The following is a 16,528-nucleotide window of genomic DNA, read 5'->3' as shown; positions in this document are numbered from 1 at the left end:
AGGTATTATTAGATGCATATCTATGGTAAATTATACTCCTAGTTGTATGACAAATAGGAGTAGGGCAGTGATAGAAACTCCGGCACGTCAACGATCAATTGTCTTCAAAAATACTTAAATATCACATTTATCATTGATTCAATAGGGTATCAGAACTAATACGTCACAGAACACCAAGTGGTACCTCCACTATTACGACAACGTAGCAACCTTGGCCTCCAGGTCTTTTACCCATCCTTCCACCACCTTCATGTTAGTAGTCATGGCCGTCCCTCTTTCACCCATAGACGATTCAATCTTCTCCAAGGCTTCTCTCCATTCCTTGATGTCAGCTGCCATTTCACTCTGCGAGTTCTCGATACGTTCTAGCGTATCAGTTGCTGTTGCCGCGTCAGCATGAATAGCCCTTAACGAGCGGAGCCGGTCTAATAATGGAGGTAGAAGAGGTGTTAAGCTTTCAATAGTTGGTAAAGTGCCGTAGAGCGCATTGACCTTGGCTGTATGCTCCGAATCATCCACTTCCACCGGAGAGGCGCCTGCAGACGCCAGTGAGTCTTGTGCAGCCTTAGCAGCTTTTCTAGACTTCTCTAGCTGCTCGGCCTCTTGGGTCAGAGTCCGTACTCGGCGACTAATGCTGTCGAGAGACGACGTAGATGCTTCCGACAACGTCAAGATCTGGTTCTGAAGCGTATCTAACGTAGGCATGATAGCTCGAGGTAGGCCGTTGCCCTCTAACTCGGGCATAGATGACGAGGTAATACCAATCGCCTTTTCGAGCAGTACAAGTCGTCGATCAAAATCGGCAGCTGTGGCAAGAGCATGGCTCTGTTCGTAGTTTGGCGCATAGGTGACAGTATAGGTTGCCCCATCCACCGACCGAATCGAGTCTTGGTTCTCATCCTTTGATTGCTTGCTGGATTTCTGGTAGTCCCGAACGGCTATGTCCCTCTCTGGCAAAGTTGACATCTCTTCCAAAGCCTGGCTAAGTGACACAAGCTCTTCATCCTGATCTGAGCCGGATCCCTTTGACTCTGCTTTCTGTTTACCATACTCTTCTTTGGCTTCTTCAATCTCGCGCTTCAGACGCGCAATCTTTCTTGCTAGTTCTTCGCCTTCTTCCTCATCGCTCAGATCACCAATTTGTTCAGTACCATCTGCCAGTATTCGTTGTCTTCGACTAGAGGTTTTGTATGATTTTCGTTTCCCATTTAGTCGATCTGAAAAATCCACGTCTCGGGCGTCAACTTGCGAGGGCATAAATCTAGATCGAGCTTGATCTATTCGGAGTCTCGAGTGGGAGATCCCTGGAGCATCGTCATCATCGTCATCGTCGAACTCATTGTCTGACTGCGATCGACCGGCGGTAGTCTGAACGAGTCACTTAGGATTAGATGCACGTCACTGCCAATAATAATCATATTCTTACCGGAATAGTGGAGTTATCATCCGTCAACTCGGGGGTCTCGTAGATGTCAGGCGCAGAGTCCTACACACCGATTAGCATGGCATATAGAGCTTCGAGAACTCCAAGAGCTTCGACGTACCAAATCTGGCAATGCAGCATATTTTCGGTTTAACGCCATGTTCAGGATTCCCCTACGCTAATATCAAGATCCTGTGGTTGGTTGGAACGTGATATATCTGTACAAACAACTGTAAATGTCCCGAAGCTCTTAAGTTAAGGTTCGGTGGAGCTGAAATGAACATAGAGGAGGCAAGATCCACCTGGTGCTTGTTTCTGCCCATTTGTACTCTATGTGGCTGAAGCTGTGGCTGCTGCTTTCTGCAACCTAACGCGTCTTAAACGCGTCGTTCTTGCTCACTCATCGTTAAGGAATTATTGTTCACTCTTTCATTCACCATTTGTCAATCCTGCAAATCCAACTGCTAAACCATGAGGCTCATTGAGTCACCAACAACGCGAAATTAATTCCTGGTGCATATATTCTAAGATCGTCTCATTATTTCTGTTCCTTTGTCAGGCTTTAATCCCTATATAACATATGCTTCATCCACTTCTCACTCATTACTGGAGGCTAACTCAATAAGCTACCGATCTCCTACCTCGGTTATACTAATTTTTACGCACTTTCCGTCAAGGCATGGTCGGGAATCTCAATCAAATCGATACTTTCATGAATCGGATATATACTTGAAATAGACCTGTGACGGAAGGTCCAATGCCGATTATCAAACCAGGACAAAAGCAACAAAATCAACAAAGACGTATTGGACTAAGTGCAAGACAACAGCCAACTCGCCTTTTATCGCAGATTGGAGGTCAGACCACTGCAGTCAAACATGAGGTCCCCGCCTCTCAAATGAGAGGAGGTGGGAAGGTTCGAGAACCCAAGTCTATCGATGCACCACCTGAGAGCAGTAGTGATGAGGAAAAGGACTACCGCCGATTGCAGGACTCCGATGATGATGACAATGGGAGTCAATATGTAGATATCAAGCCCACTACTTTCAACAGTTCCCAGCAACCTTCTTCGCAGACAAGGAATCCGCGGGGAAGTGCACGAGAAAAACCCACACAATCATCAAAAGGGAAGAAAGCCATACGCAACTCTCAATCTGACGAGCCCTCGAGCTCAGCTGGCTCGAAAAGGGCTGCCGAGGAGGATCCCGCCCCCGAAGTGAGTAGTCATTTAACGGATGAATTTGGTTTCACAGGGAAGAAGACCAAGAAAACCAAATCTAATACAAGACGTCCTGCGACTTATTCCTCATCCCAACCGAAGTCTTCACAACCGAGATTGTCACAGAAATCTGCCTTTAGATCTTCGGCTACGCGACCTAGTAAGTGACGTATAGTCCTCACCTTCTGTGAAGATTGCTAACGTCATTTCCCACCAATTCTTAGATCAATCACCACCACCAAGCAAATCATTCAAGACATACCAAGATAGTCCAGGTTCTACAATTGATCCATCCCCTCCAGCGAAGAGATTCATTAAACCTGAAAGTCTCAGCCCGGAGAAGGTTAAGTCCTCTAGGTCATTCAAATTACCATCTTTGAGTTCAAGTCCAAGTCAAGTCAAACCCTCGTTTCGACATGCTTCTTTGCTTTCAGACGAATCACCAGCAAAGAGCAAAATCAGAGCACTTGACACAGATGATGAAGCGAATGTGGCATCAGAAGCAAAGTCTAGCCAGCAGCCCAAAAGGAAAGCACCAAGGAAATCTAAAGCCAAGATACGACGGGGATCTCCTGAAGCCAAGTCGGAGGAGCTTACCCAGAGACCAGCGTTCAAGTTGCACGCATTGGACGAATTAGACTATCTAGATGATGGCGACGATAAGCTCGGCGCTGTATTTGAGGATGATGAATGGGACGAAGAAGTAGGTGACATAACCATAGATGACCCAGTAGCTACTACAGCGAAATGTCCCATGTGTCACGAAGCAGTTGATGCCGAGCTGCTGGCGAAATATTCAGACCGTGGCAGGATGAATATTAAGAAACAGACGGCATTCTGCAGGCTGCACAAACGACAAACCGCGTTGAGTTCTAGAACTCAAAAAGGATATCCCAAGATCAACTGGGAAACCCTCGATGGTCGACTCAAGATCCACCAGGGCTTTTTGAAGGATATCTTGGAAGGCACCCATAAGTCGTACTATCGCGACATTCTTAGGGAGAACGTCGAATCTGGAAAGAATCGAACGTTGCTCACAACCGAAGATAGTCTCACGCCTGGCTATTACGGGCCACGGGGGCTCCGCGCAATGACTGAGTACATCATGCGGACTTTGTCTTCCGTCGTACGGAAACGCGCGATCGAGGACAGACTTGTTTCCGCAAGAGGTTATACCGGATATGTCCAGGCGGTCTTGGTGCCTGAATTGGCGGTCCGCCTAATTATGGAAGACATGGATGCCTCAGAGGAAGATGCACGGAAGATCATGCAAGACAGCATTGAAGTTGGAGAACTTCTATATGAAGACATAGGAGACGTTGTCGCTGGAGTGAGTGATGAAGAGGAAGAGCCTTAATAAATAAGAACCTGATGAGCTTCATACGAGAACATCTTATAGACCGATTTCTCTGTATTTTTCAGTCGGTCCTGATGCGTAACAGATTCGTGCAGAACACGGAAGCTGTCATATTTCATACCTACATATAGATGCTACGTGCTGTTGTGAGCTACCTAATCCATGGATGTACGATTACAATCCGACCACAATCTGATCAGCACAGAGCCTCCATATTGATATATGCAATGCGCATCGGAATTTTAGATACCCTGGACTATCTAGCATACGTCAGACGCTAGGCAAAGCGCAATCTATCGTTTATCAATCACTAAGGTAACCTAGATCGTCATCTGAGTGTTCCCAAATTCGAATCACACATAAACCCTTGTTCATTACCTATGTAAGATACAAGTTTGAGTACGGCTTATCAGAACGATATTGGGTGATCGACGGAGCTCGGATATCCCCTAACCACGGATCGCATTATTACGGGATGGACGTTGGCGCTAGGCGGGTTGCAAGGCCTGTCCTGTCGTACGTTTCGTCGCAAGTCGCGCACGTAGTCGCGTATGTGTAGTATCACGGAACCTTTTACCGACCCTACCGATAAACGGTTATTCGTCATGTGAGGAGCACTATCGCAAACAAAATTAGTTGATATGAGGTCTAACGTTCTCATCACACACACGCACGTTTTACGAAAAGCCAATGACGGTAGAGCTGGGTTGGGGGTCTTGACAAATAACCTTAGCTTTAAAAGCACATGCAACGTTTGCGTGAGAAGCGGGAACTTGCCGCAACAGACTTCCCGGGCGCGGATTGGGCGCATTCCCATCCACTATCATCCTATCCCCGCCCCCGTGACATTTGACAGGAACTACCTGGACCTACCAACAAAGGTATTTTTAACTTCAAACAGCACTTTAATATGAGTTGACAAGCCTTATGCAAGCCGGTCGGACCGTGGGTAGGCGGCGGGACCTGTCCCCGGGAATAGTGCCTAGGTAATCTCGCAATAGCTGCGACATGCGGACGAATCCAATTTTCTTTGCTCCCATCCAGAGAATAGCGCGGAGTGACAGGTCGACTTTTCGAGGAAAGATTGGTGTTCATGTTATTAGATAAACCTGGAAACGGGGGCTAGGAGAATTTACGATGGACACTATCCTCTGAATGCGCATCACTATTGCTTAGCTGTCTTCGTAGCTACACGCTTACCCCAAACCCCAAACATACATGGATCCAGCAAGTATTTGCTATGTAGATCTAACCATGGGTGAGATATTTAATATAAAAAGAAAGTCTTGTGAACGTGAATGAAATTGGCAGGGAATCAGGGATAGGACAACGCATACCGTTATATGAACTCGAACAAACTAGCATTTCCAACCGATTACCTACACCTAGCCAAGCTGCCCAGGACTTTTTTGAGACTTATGTATGTACTATGGGAATATATTCCGCGCTTGTGAACAAGGATCTCGGGAGCGAAGCTAGGGCTTTCTGGGGGTGTCGACATCTGTGGAGCATAACCCGGTTTTGAGGGCGGTAATGTATGTACGCAAAGACCTTGAGGTGGTCAAAGCCCGTTTAAAAGCCCGCAATTTTGGCTTTCACCGAGGCCATGGCCGGGACACTAAAAAGGCGAACTTTGCATGTAAGGCGCCTCACTTGTATGAACCACGGATGGGATGTAGGTAAGCGATTGAGGCTCTGGTCCGAGTCGCGGGTCCTCCGCACTCGAGCTGTCGAGTCATAAGCGACACAATCGACAAGATAGAGAGCGCCGATTCATGAGTGAGATGTAAGATTGAAGATCGGGCATGACTCTTTCGCCAAGTTAATATCTCTTTGTTCGGGCTGGGTAATTGGTTAGGAAACGAGCTGCCGTATTTTGCCAACACACGTAGAGAACGACGTATTAAATTCGTTTATATACTAGTAGGCATGTGGTGAGACTCGGTATCCTTAAGCGGCATTGCAATTCCACCGCATCTTACTACTATGCAGAACGATGTGACTGGACTTTGACGAGTAACATTCGATACTTTATAAAGTCGAAGAGGCGACAGGTTGAGTTGAACCTGCATATCGCGAAACGGCAATGCGGGTTGGAAAAGCTTTTTCTTTTCAATTTTGTCGCTAATAACGGGTCTTCCCACTACGCCCGTGTCTTCTAGTACGGCCAAACGATTAGGGTAGAGGCTTGAAACGGTGACGACACTCCGATACTTATTATTAATCCACGAATCGTTTTATGATTCAGCCTTCGAACTCGTAGACAGCTAATTAAAGCCTCAAGATAACATCGGATTGTTTAATGGCTTGACGTAGTTACAATGTCAATCGAGATCTGGAATCTGCATAGTACCTAGGCAGACTAAAATTTAGATAGAATCGCTGGTGAGGCCAACTATTGATACTAAGGTATTTTGATATCCATAATGTGTGACAAGTACAAGTTGGGATGTCTTCGCCAAAAAAAGATTTAGTGGTTCCACCGATCTAGTCGATATACATTAATGCACCTCTAGATGTACTTTGCTAGGACCAGCGGTTCCCTCTAGTTCCCTCACGCCGTCCTTGTACCGAAGGTTGCAGCCGTTGTAGCCGTTGTAGCACATACCACACCCGAGCCACTGCCCCCAGAGCCACTTCCACCTGAATCTGACACCACATGCGTATTGTACTTTCGTACTTGGTACCCGCCGCCTGCAAGAAGTCGCAAAGTGTACTATCCATGGATGGCAAATGCAAGTTGTTGCAAGTGCGAGCAGGAAGCACCACCTGCCCTGCCTACCGCTCCGCCCTGCTTTGCTTGACTTTTTTTGCTACATCCAATCTAAGTCTTGCTTAAACCAAAACCTTTCAGCCCTCACTTTCGGCGTCGGGCTATACTGTGTATCCTTCGTCTTTGGTTAGCCCACCTAACTGACTTATCTCTCTGCCTGCTATATCCTTTTTTCTTGTATTTTTTTTTGTATGTACACCTGCTAAGGCTCTGGTTTCTGGCAAACATCGGAACGCTTGCTGTTCTCCGCGCAGTCTGGATCACATCCGCCGCATTAAGATACATACCTCCACCTCTAGCTATACCTACCTCCACCTAGCTTCACGATTTACGATACGAGACATACGAACCCTATAATTCTTTTTCTTTTTGCCGGGAAATGTCCCACCTTACCTCCCTTTGATGGCGCCGCCCTATTGACCTAAACTGCGAGGACCGTCGTGAAGGTGAAAAGTTACAATGACGAGGGATGACGGCCGCATCACCTCCTTCGCGAGTTCCAGCAGTGGACACTCAAACATTACATTGAAACCAACCGTTCCTAGTCGTTCGGTTTCCGTCTCCTCGGCCTCGACTAAAGCTACGCCGAAGCCCATCAAGACTGGCGACCATGTCAAAATCAGGTACGTCATGCCTTGTCCTTTCTCCGTAATATTATAATCTCGAGTTCAATGAAATATGGGGAGTACATGGCCCTGCCACATTTTAGTCCGAAACCCATCGAGTATTTCTCACCTAGTCAGATTAAGTGGGATGATGGGGAGACCAATTGAAGCTTCTTTTTTCCTTTCATTAGATCGATCACTTCATGCACAGAATGCTTCCTAGCGAAGGTCTTTACAACTAACAGCGGGTGCCTGTCGCGCCCTACACAGACAATTTAAGGAAGACATCTCGCCGACAGCCTCCGGTCATCGCATTGCCTTGTCGCCCTCCTCGACCGCATCTAGCAGTTCCCTCCTCGACAGTCGCCGCATGAGCGACCTTACGAACTATCGTCGCGATCTTGCCGTCCTCGATCCGTCCGGTGGTCGTGTTCCACAAATTCAACGAGATCCCCCGATGGCTAGTCCGAACGCCCAGAATATAGCTCCATGGATGTCCGTGAACGGCGGCGCGGCCGCGTCCCCGACCGGCTTTGGTACGAGCTTCTATAATGATTCGAGCGACAATGTCTCTACTGCCTCACAATTATCGCCGGCCCTTAGAATTGGTTCTTCGAGGAATGCTCAAGCTTCGAGTAATGATTCTCCCGATGCGGCGTATTTTACTGATGATAGGCGGCCATCGGCGGCCAGCGTGACAACGGCTAGTAGCCAAGGTTCGAAAAATAGTGGTAGCAGAGGCGGGTTCAAGAAATTACAGGGGTTTTTCGGGGAAGATTTCCCAGGACGCGACTCGTCCGAGACCAGCCTTCCACCACCACCATCTTCCCAAAATCCAGGAAAAGAACAGCGCTCTTATTCCTTTAATCGGCCGCGTCGAGGAAGAAACGATTCCAACGCCACTGACCACACTAGAGAACCGTCCCCGTCATCCTCCCGACCGCGAACGCCCGTGCCATCGAGCGAAGTAGTCCCATTTTTATATCAAGAGGCTAATGATATTGCTAAATACGGTGAAGCTCCAGTTCGTGATATGTTAGCCGGCCCGGACAAAGAGCGGTATCAGCAGGAGGCTTTCGGGCAGATACCGCCGAAGACTTCCTCCTCGCAGCGCTCCGGACACTCTATCGTGCACCTATCTAATCATCATCGTCATCATAAAAGCAATGATGATCCTAACACGCTCAGACCTGTAGCTAGCCGCGAAGACTCGATCCTGAGCACGGCTAATATGAAGGACAGAGGAGGATCCATGCCGACAGCGTCGCGATCGCGAGCACAGAGTCCTACTCCAAGCAGCAATAGTACCGGTAGTAGGCTCGCATCTATCGATGGCCAGACGTCGCCTGGTGCACCCGGGAAACGGGGTATCTTCGAACGCTTACGACGCCACAAGCATAAGGATGACCACCGCTTACGAGGCATGCCTACTTCCACACGGTCTCTCGCGCCATCGTCGTCGCGACTTGACCTATCGAAAGCTCAGCCGTCGTACGATAAACCGCTACCGAGTCTAGATTCTCCAGGTCCTCCAGTCCGTCCAAGCAATCCTCGGCAAGCGACATTTAATAACAAATTTCCTTTCGCTAAGAAGGGGCGTCCGCACAAGGCCTACGATGACCCCGATGAGCACATTGGTCCGACTGATAGAAACGATAGGGGCATGGTGTTCCATCTCGATACGAATCTTAACGATATGGAAGGTATCTTGGCACAACCGCAGCCTCTAACGCCCATGGATAGTTCGACGATGTTCCAGCAATCGGATTTCGAGCTGGTGGAACCAGTTTCGGCACAGGGAAATGGAGCATGGAATGCGCCAGACAGCTGGGCTGTCCGTCGTAACGCAGAAGAGAGGGATGTTCATGCGCCGGAGGTCGACGATGTTGGAACACCGCCTCGGCCAGAAGAGAAGTTGAGCCCTCACTGCATACGAGTATTCCGAGCCGATGGTACCTTTGCTACAGTGCAGATGCCCTTGAACTCGACTGTGACCGACGTTATGGCGCAAGTCGTTAAGAAAACTTTCGTCACCGAAGGCCTTGAGAACTACCATATTGTGTTAAGGAAGCATGACTTATCCCGAGTCTTATCCGCTCCGGAGAAGCCACTCCTGATCCAGAAGAGACTGTTGCAGCAGGTTGGATATGAAGAGAAAGATCGCTTAGAAGATATCGGTCGAGAGGACAATGGTTACCTATGCCGTTTCTTGTTTTTGTCGGCGAGGGACAATCATTTCCAAATGAGTCCACAGGACCTCGGATCTGGTAGGGCCACGAAGTTTAATCACGTTGATCTCTCTGGACGAAACCTAATCACGATCCCGATAACCCTCTATTCTAAGACTGGCGATATCATCTCTCTGAATCTTTCCAGGAATCTTTCACTCGATCTCCCGCGAGACTTCGTCCAAGCATGCCCTCAACTACGCGACATCAAGTATTCTAATAATGAAGCCCGGAAACTTCCTATCAGTATTGGAAGAGCAGGTCGGCTCACATATCTTGATGTGTCTAATAACCGCTTAGAGGACTTGGATCATGCTGAGCTTGGTCGTCTCACGGGGTTGTTGAAGCTGAGCTTAGCGAACAATCGTCTGAACCGCCTACCTCAGGAATTCGGCCTTTTCAAGTCTCTCCGGTCTCTGAATCTATCTTCGAATTTCTTGGAAAAGTTTCCAGTTTTCTTATGTGACCTGGAAAGTCTGGTAGATATCGACGTGAGTTTCAACTCGATCTCATCTCTCCCCGATGAGATCGGTAAGCTCCGGAACCTCGAAAAATTTGTCATGACCAACAATAGGCTCGCGGGATCATTGCCATCCACGTTGAGAGACCTCATAAATCTCCGAGAATTGGACATCAAATATAACACGCTAACCGCCATTGACATCGTATCCGAATTGCCCAAGTTAGAAATTCTGTCGGCAGACCACAACACGATATCCCAGTTTGTCGGCTGTTTCGAGCGAGTCCGCAATCTGAAGTTGAATTCCAACCCCATCACTAAGTTCGAAATAACCAGTCCTGTGCCTACTCTTAAGCAGCTCAACCTGTCGAACTGTCAACTTGCGAGCATCGATAGCTCGTTCAACAATATGATCAACTTAGAGAGACTTGTTTTAGATCGCAATTATTTCGTGTCTCTCCCCAATACCATTGGTAACATGAGAAGGCTAGATCACTTCAGCATCGCCCACAATTCAGTGGGCGAGTTGCCCCCAGAAATCGGTTGTCTGAATGAGCTAAGAGTCCTGGATATCAGAGGGAACAACATTAGGAAGTTGCCAATGGACATATGGTGGGCGAACAAACTGGAGACGCTCAATGCTTCCTCCAATGTACTCGAGAATTTCCCAAAGCCTGCTTCACGTCCGCCTCAAACGCCCGGGGAATCTTCAGGCACTCCTACTCCCAGCAACAAGACGCTAACGGGAGCCTTGTCTCAAACATCCAGCTCCGAAGATCTAATGCCCGATGGGTCTCGACGACCTAGCCAAGCTTCAAGCACTTTGCTCAGTGTGGGGCCTTCTCCTGTCCCTAACGGCGCGGACCGTAAGAGTTCTGTCGTATCAGTCTACGGAAAGGGAGGCCGGAAAACTTCGGTCGTCTCGAGAGCCACGACGGCTGGTAGTAGTATTAATGGGACCATGACTCCGTCCGCAACATCGAGAAAAGATTCCGGGCTTTCCAATCGGTTGACCAACACGTTCGCCGGCTCATTAAGAAATTTATGTCTTGCCGACAATCAGCTCGATGATGATGTATTCGAGCAGCTTATACTCCTAGCAGAATTACGCGTTCTCAATTTGTCATATAACGACCTCAGTGATATGCCACAACGCTGCATTAAGAACTGGCCTCAACTGGTGGAACTTTACCTTTCTGGTAATGATCTGACCAGCCTGCCGGTTGACGATTTGGAGGAGTATAGCTTGCTTCAGGTGCTTCACATTAACAACAACAAATTTACTAACCTGCCGGCGGATATCTCACGGGCTAAAAAATTGGCCGTGTTGGATTGCGGAAACAATTCGCTAAAGTATAACATTTCAAACGTACCATACGATTGGAACTGGAACTTGAATCCAAACTTGCGATTTCTCAATTTGTCAGGAAACAAACGTTTGGAAATCAAGCAGACAAATCTTGGTCCAGGGGCTGTCAATCGCGAGCAATACACTGATTTCGGACGACTGCTGAATCTCCGTGTGCTCGGATTGATGGACGTCACTCTCACCAACCCAAGCATTCCGGACCAGAGTGAAGATCGCCGTGTCAGAACATCAGGTTCATTAGCTGGCCATCTACCATATGGTATGGCTGATACTTTAGGGAGGAACGAGCACTTGTCAACTATCGATCTAGTCGTTCCAAGGTTCAATTCTTCCGATTCGGAAACGCTTCTAGGCTTGTTCGACGGGCAAGCGCTATCTAGCGGTGGCTCTAAGATCGCCAAGTACCTTCACGAGAATTTTGGTCATATTTTTACGATGGAGCTGAAGGCTCTAAAGACACGCCAGAATGAGACTCCTATGGATGCGCTCAGGCGTGCCTTCCTCGCCCTGAACAAGGACCTTGTCACCGTAGCTATCGAGCATACCGAGAAGAGGTCATTAACGTCGCACCGTGGTTCATCAGCACCAGTAGTCCTTAGCAAGGAAGATCTCAACTCTGGGGGAGTTGCCACCGTCGCATATCTCCAAGCTCAAGAGCTCTATGTTGCCAACGTTGGTGATGCGCAAGCAATGCTTATTCAATCCGACGGTTCACACAAAATCCTGACTCGGAAACATGATCCTGCTGAGCCTAACGAGCGTCAACGAATACGGGATGCTGGAGGCTGGGTGTCGCGTCAAGGGAAGCTCAATGATTTACTCGACATCTCTCGTGCCTTTGGCTACGTCGATTTGATGCCGGCTGTGCAGGCAGCTCCCAATATCACACAGACCTCGATCACGCCGCAGGATGAAACTATCTTGATAGCCACGAAGGAGCTATGGCAGTATCTTACCCCCGGCTTAATTGTTGACGTGACCAGATCAGAACGAGGCGATCTTATGCGTGCCGCGCACAAGTTGCGAGACCTTGCTATCGCCTATGGTGCAAATGGAAAAATCATGATCATGATGATCAGTGTCGCCGATCTCAAGCGACGCCAGGAACGGTCGGCCCGTCTGCACAGAGGGCAGAGCATGTCACTATATCCTTCCGGCGTCCCAGACGAATTTCAATATCCGATCAAGCGAGGCAGAAAGGCAAAGGGCGAAGTGCAAGACTCTACACTACATCGACTCGAAGCCGAAGTTCCCGCTCCCACTGAGAAGCCTTCTATTGTTTTCACTGATATCAAGAACTCGACTAATCTATGGGAAATGTATCCATCTGCTATGAGATCTGCGATCAAACTACACAACGAGGTCATGCGGCGGCAACTCCGGAGAATCGGTGGATATGAAGTCAAGACTGAAGGTGACGCTTTTATGGTCTCCTTCCCTACTGCCACCTCGGCTCTATTGTGGTGCTTCGCCGTTCAAACTCATTTGCTCAACGTTGATTGGCCCTCGGAAATTCTCAACTCAGTTTCCTGCCAAGAGACCTATGACAAAGATAACAACCTTATATTCAGGGGGTTATCGGTCAGGATGGGTATCCATTTCGGCGAGCCGGTAGCCGAAATTGATCCCGTTACACGCCGCATGGATTATTTCGGTCCGATGGTGAACAAGGCGTCTCGTATATCTTCCGTAGCCGACGGGGGTCAGATTACCGTGTCAGCGGATTTCATTTCGGAAATTCAGCGCTGTCTTGAGACATATCAAGAAGCTGATCGTGTCGGGTCTACGGGTTCCGACGATACATTCGATGACGATGTCACATCGTCATCAATCAGAAGGGAATTAAAGTCTCTTAGCTCGCAAGGATTCGAAGTGAAGGACATTGGAGAGCGGAAACTCAAGGGTCTTGAAAACCCTGAGTACATATACTCACTCTATCCGCATGTCCTCGCCGGCCGTATCGAACATCATAACAGCGCTGCGACGGCGGCTGAGGTTGCTGAGAAACCTGCTATGCTTCAGGCTGGAAGTAATCTTGGAATTGATCCGGAGATCATCTGGCCGCTCTGGAAAGTTAGCTTGCGCTTGGAAATGCTTTGCAGTACCCTGGAAGAAATGTCCGGCAGAGGCTTACAGCCTCCCGAGACTGAACTCTTAGAGCGTATGATACAACGCGGGGGCGAGGTCACCGACCGGTTCTTATTTAACTTCATGGAACATCAAGTGAGCCGTATAGAGGTATGAATTTTGAATCCAAAAATTGTACATTCGTGTTTGCTAACCTACAACTCCGAAGACCTGTATATCCACGCTTACGATGCGACACATTGCCATGGGCAGCGGCCCTATCCACTCACTAGACGATCTCCGGACGCCAATGGCTGTCGTACTTGACAATCTCGCTATCCAGATGGCCGAGCTCGAGAGATATAAGGCCAAGTTTGGAGACCTCCCCACTGATAGCGAAGATGACGAGAGCGACGTCAATGAGGACTGAATCTAACTGGCTACGCCCTTGGCACCCTTCCACACTTCTATTCCCCTGTATTATATTACTACAACATTTGTTTCTCGTTTCTTAACATCATTATCACCCTAAGTTTTTACTCGACGCATTCGAATGGGACTTCAATACCCATCCTATATATAATAAATGGCTTGTAATGTGCTACGACGAAGATATCGCTATGACTGCTTCTGGAGGGGGCGAGGTTCTTTGTCTTTCATTTCTGCATTTCCAAGTCTTAGGCAGGTTGGCTAAATGTCGACAACGGCGTCCTGCGAGCAACGAAGGGTTTAAAATGCGGGGCTCTTCGACGGCCATACCTAACGCCCGAGAGCAACTCTACTACGTTATGCGTTACTTGGAATATCCGAAAATGGTGTGGTTTTTGTTAGACACGAAAGCCCTTCCTGTTACTTTGGGCATGGCATCTGTGGGGGGTTTACAGGCATAATTGGCCGCGCCGTCGTCTGTCTAAATTCACACAGACGGTCGCGAGTTGGCGTTATTATCATCTTATTTTTTTGAGGGGGGGAAGGCAGTTGGGAACTGCGAAACTGGAAATATGGGAAAGAAGCGGGAGAGGACGGATTCATTCCCTCTTTTTTTATTTTTTTTTACCCCCTCTAAAATTCCTATCGATTTTTCAGTGACGGGAAATGTTCGACATCGACGTCTTCTTGTGCTTGGCACGGTGTGGCGTCGTTATTACGGCTGGTTGGCTGGCCGGCTGGCACTTCTTTATCTGTCCTGTGCTTCGATACAGTATGCTTACGTACAATGAACGAGGTTGCCTCGAGTAGGTAGCTAACAAGGCAAATCCAACACGCGGAGCCCCCTATGTGGGGCAGGCGGTTGGAGTTTGTCGATGGAATGATTGCTTTGATTTATGTGCTGTTTTTCGTGTCTTGAGATGTGTGCGAGTGAGTGAGTGACCTGAGAGGGATGTGCTTGTTGATATTTGACGTGTATGCGCTACGTGGGCAAGAATGTCACATGTGGAAGGACGATTCGATTTGTGAGAATAGATTACTCGATCATTAGTCCGGATGGATGGCGGGGGCCGAATCAGTATCTATAACTACCTACTTGTATATGATAATATGTACATGTGCATCTTATATCTAATATTTCAGAATGTTCTCGATTACACTGCGACGTCTACAGTAGTAGGGACAATCGCCTGTTTTGGTTCAAGTGAATCTCACCATCAACCGATACTCGGGATAATGCGACCAGATGTCACAACGATAAAGATGAATACACGGCGGCATTTACACTACAGAAATTCATTCGATATTTACTTTGTACCTGTCCTGAATCAAAAGGGGCGGGGGGGAAGAAGAGGCAAAAAAAGAAAAGGGAGGAAAAAAGAAAAAAAGAACTTTGAGCCCGATTCGAACCTACGACAAAAACTTTGATTCGAACGCCTGTTGATTACACCACTTGGACTTACCCACCGGGTTTTCCCCGGCGGGTACTGATCAGAAGTTTGTTACTCCTTATAAGCTTGAAAACTTTCTGCAAGTGGTTGCTGGGGTTTGGGTGGTTGGGTGGTTGCTCTCAGAGATGTGTTGGATAGGGGGTGGGCGGGATGGTTGCTAGGGGGAGATGGCATGTTTAGGGGAGGATGTTGGGACGCTGTCCGGGAAAAAAACGTGGTTGGTGAGGAGTTAGAAAGGTAATAAAGGAGCATGTGAAATGGATGTCAAGAAGCTGTTCGTTTATACCTACAAGGTAGGTAGGTAGGTAGGCAGGCCTTCGATCTGATAAGGAAAATGGTATATGAAGAGCAGGATGCGAGGCAAACGAGCATGCAAGGAATCACGGATACGTAAAGTACTACTTGAAGTCAGATTACTAATAGAAGATGGAATCATGTGCCTGTCCGCACTCCAGCTTCAGGTACTTTCTAAAAAGGAGAGTACCTACATAAAGATAAAAAAAGAAAGGGAGAAAAAAGAATTGCACCCACCGGGATTCGCACCCGGGTCTTTCCCTTACCCTTCCCCGGATCGCCGGGGCGTGGGAGGGGAATAAGCTAAACTACTGCTCCATAGGTGCCTATTTCTTATCAATCCTTTCCCATCTTCGTGTGCTTGAAGCTTTGACAAAGGTGTCTTATAAGCCCGCCGGCTAGATACCGGGCAATCGGCCGGAGGAAGGAACGGGACGGCAGTGCGAGGCAGGGGGGCACGTGCGGGACGCGTCTGAGACGCGTCCCTGCCTTCTTCTCCAAGGTACCTATCCGAGTAAAGCAGTTCCAATGGGGTATCTATGACGTAGAAGCGAGGCTAGCCTTGTGTATGGTCTTGTTTGATGTGGTGGTGACTCCCTTATACGGTCTACCTCACTCAGTTTCTGTCTTCTGTTTCTTCAGTTTATACTTGATTATCCAGGGCTATCTACTTCTAATCTCCCATCACTAGATTACACCATATTACTTCTTTACGAGACTTTGGAAATAGCAAGTTTCCTATCGACACATACCTAATTAGCCCCATGCCTATGCAAACAGCGCTGTCTATACTGGCCTTGGAATTCCGGCTATGTGCTTAAGGGGTAAGGGATATCGCATACATATATGGAGA

At 48.1% G+C, this 16,528-nt stretch overlaps 3 protein-coding genes and 1 non-coding gene across 4 annotated transcripts; 2 read left to right on the top strand and 2 right to left on the bottom strand.

Moving 5' to 3' along the window:
- Window positions 1–98: 98 nt before the first annotated feature.
- F4807DRAFT_428326 (Dynamitin-domain-containing protein) lies at window positions 99–1,726 on the bottom strand. The gene is made up of 3 exons (XM_047998256.1): window positions 1,545–1,726; window positions 1,427–1,486; window positions 99–1,368 (listed from the first exon to the last, which is right to left on the bottom strand). Exons 1-3 carry the CDS (start codon window positions 1,581–1,583, stop codon window positions 193–195), a joined length of 1,275 nt encoding a protein of 424 aa, XP_047853501.1. The 5' UTR covers window positions 1,584–1,726; the 3' UTR covers window positions 99–192.
- Window positions 1,727–1,856: 130 nt separating this feature from the next.
- F4807DRAFT_105987 (uncharacterized protein) lies at window positions 1,857–3,103 on the top strand. Its single transcript, XM_047992693.1, has one exon. It carries the CDS (start codon window positions 2,181–2,183, stop codon window positions 2,808–2,810), a length of 630 nt encoding a protein of 209 aa, XP_047853500.1. The 5' UTR covers window positions 1,857–2,180; the 3' UTR covers window positions 2,811–3,103.
- A 3,738-nt stretch (window positions 3,104–6,841) lies between these two features.
- On the top strand, window positions 6,842–14,014 carry F4807DRAFT_105965 (PP2C-domain-containing protein). The gene is made up of 3 exons (XM_047992692.1): window positions 6,842–7,395; window positions 7,648–13,672; window positions 13,731–14,014. Exons 1-3 carry the CDS (start codon window positions 7,232–7,234, stop codon window positions 13,929–13,931), a joined length of 6,390 nt encoding a protein of 2,129 aa, XP_047853499.1. The 5' UTR covers window positions 6,842–7,231; the 3' UTR covers window positions 13,932–14,014.
- Window positions 14,015–15,903: 1,889 nt separating this feature from the next.
- On the bottom strand, window positions 15,904–16,001 carry F4807DRAFT_t87. The gene has a single exon. It is a non-coding gene; the product is annotated as a tRNA-Gly (tRNA).
- Between the last annotated feature and the right edge of the window lie 527 nt (window positions 16,002–16,528).

Source organism: Annulohypoxylon truncatum (assembly GCF_022578515.1).
Source record: "Annulohypoxylon truncatum strain CBS 140777 unplaced genomic scaffold F4807scaffold_19, whole genome shotgun sequence".
Lineage (NCBI taxonomy): Eukaryota > Fungi > Ascomycota > Sordariomycetes > Xylariales > Hypoxylaceae > Annulohypoxylon > Annulohypoxylon truncatum.
The sequence above is the reverse complement of the archived record's forward strand: the minus strand, read 5'-3'. Positions and strand labels throughout refer to the sequence as shown.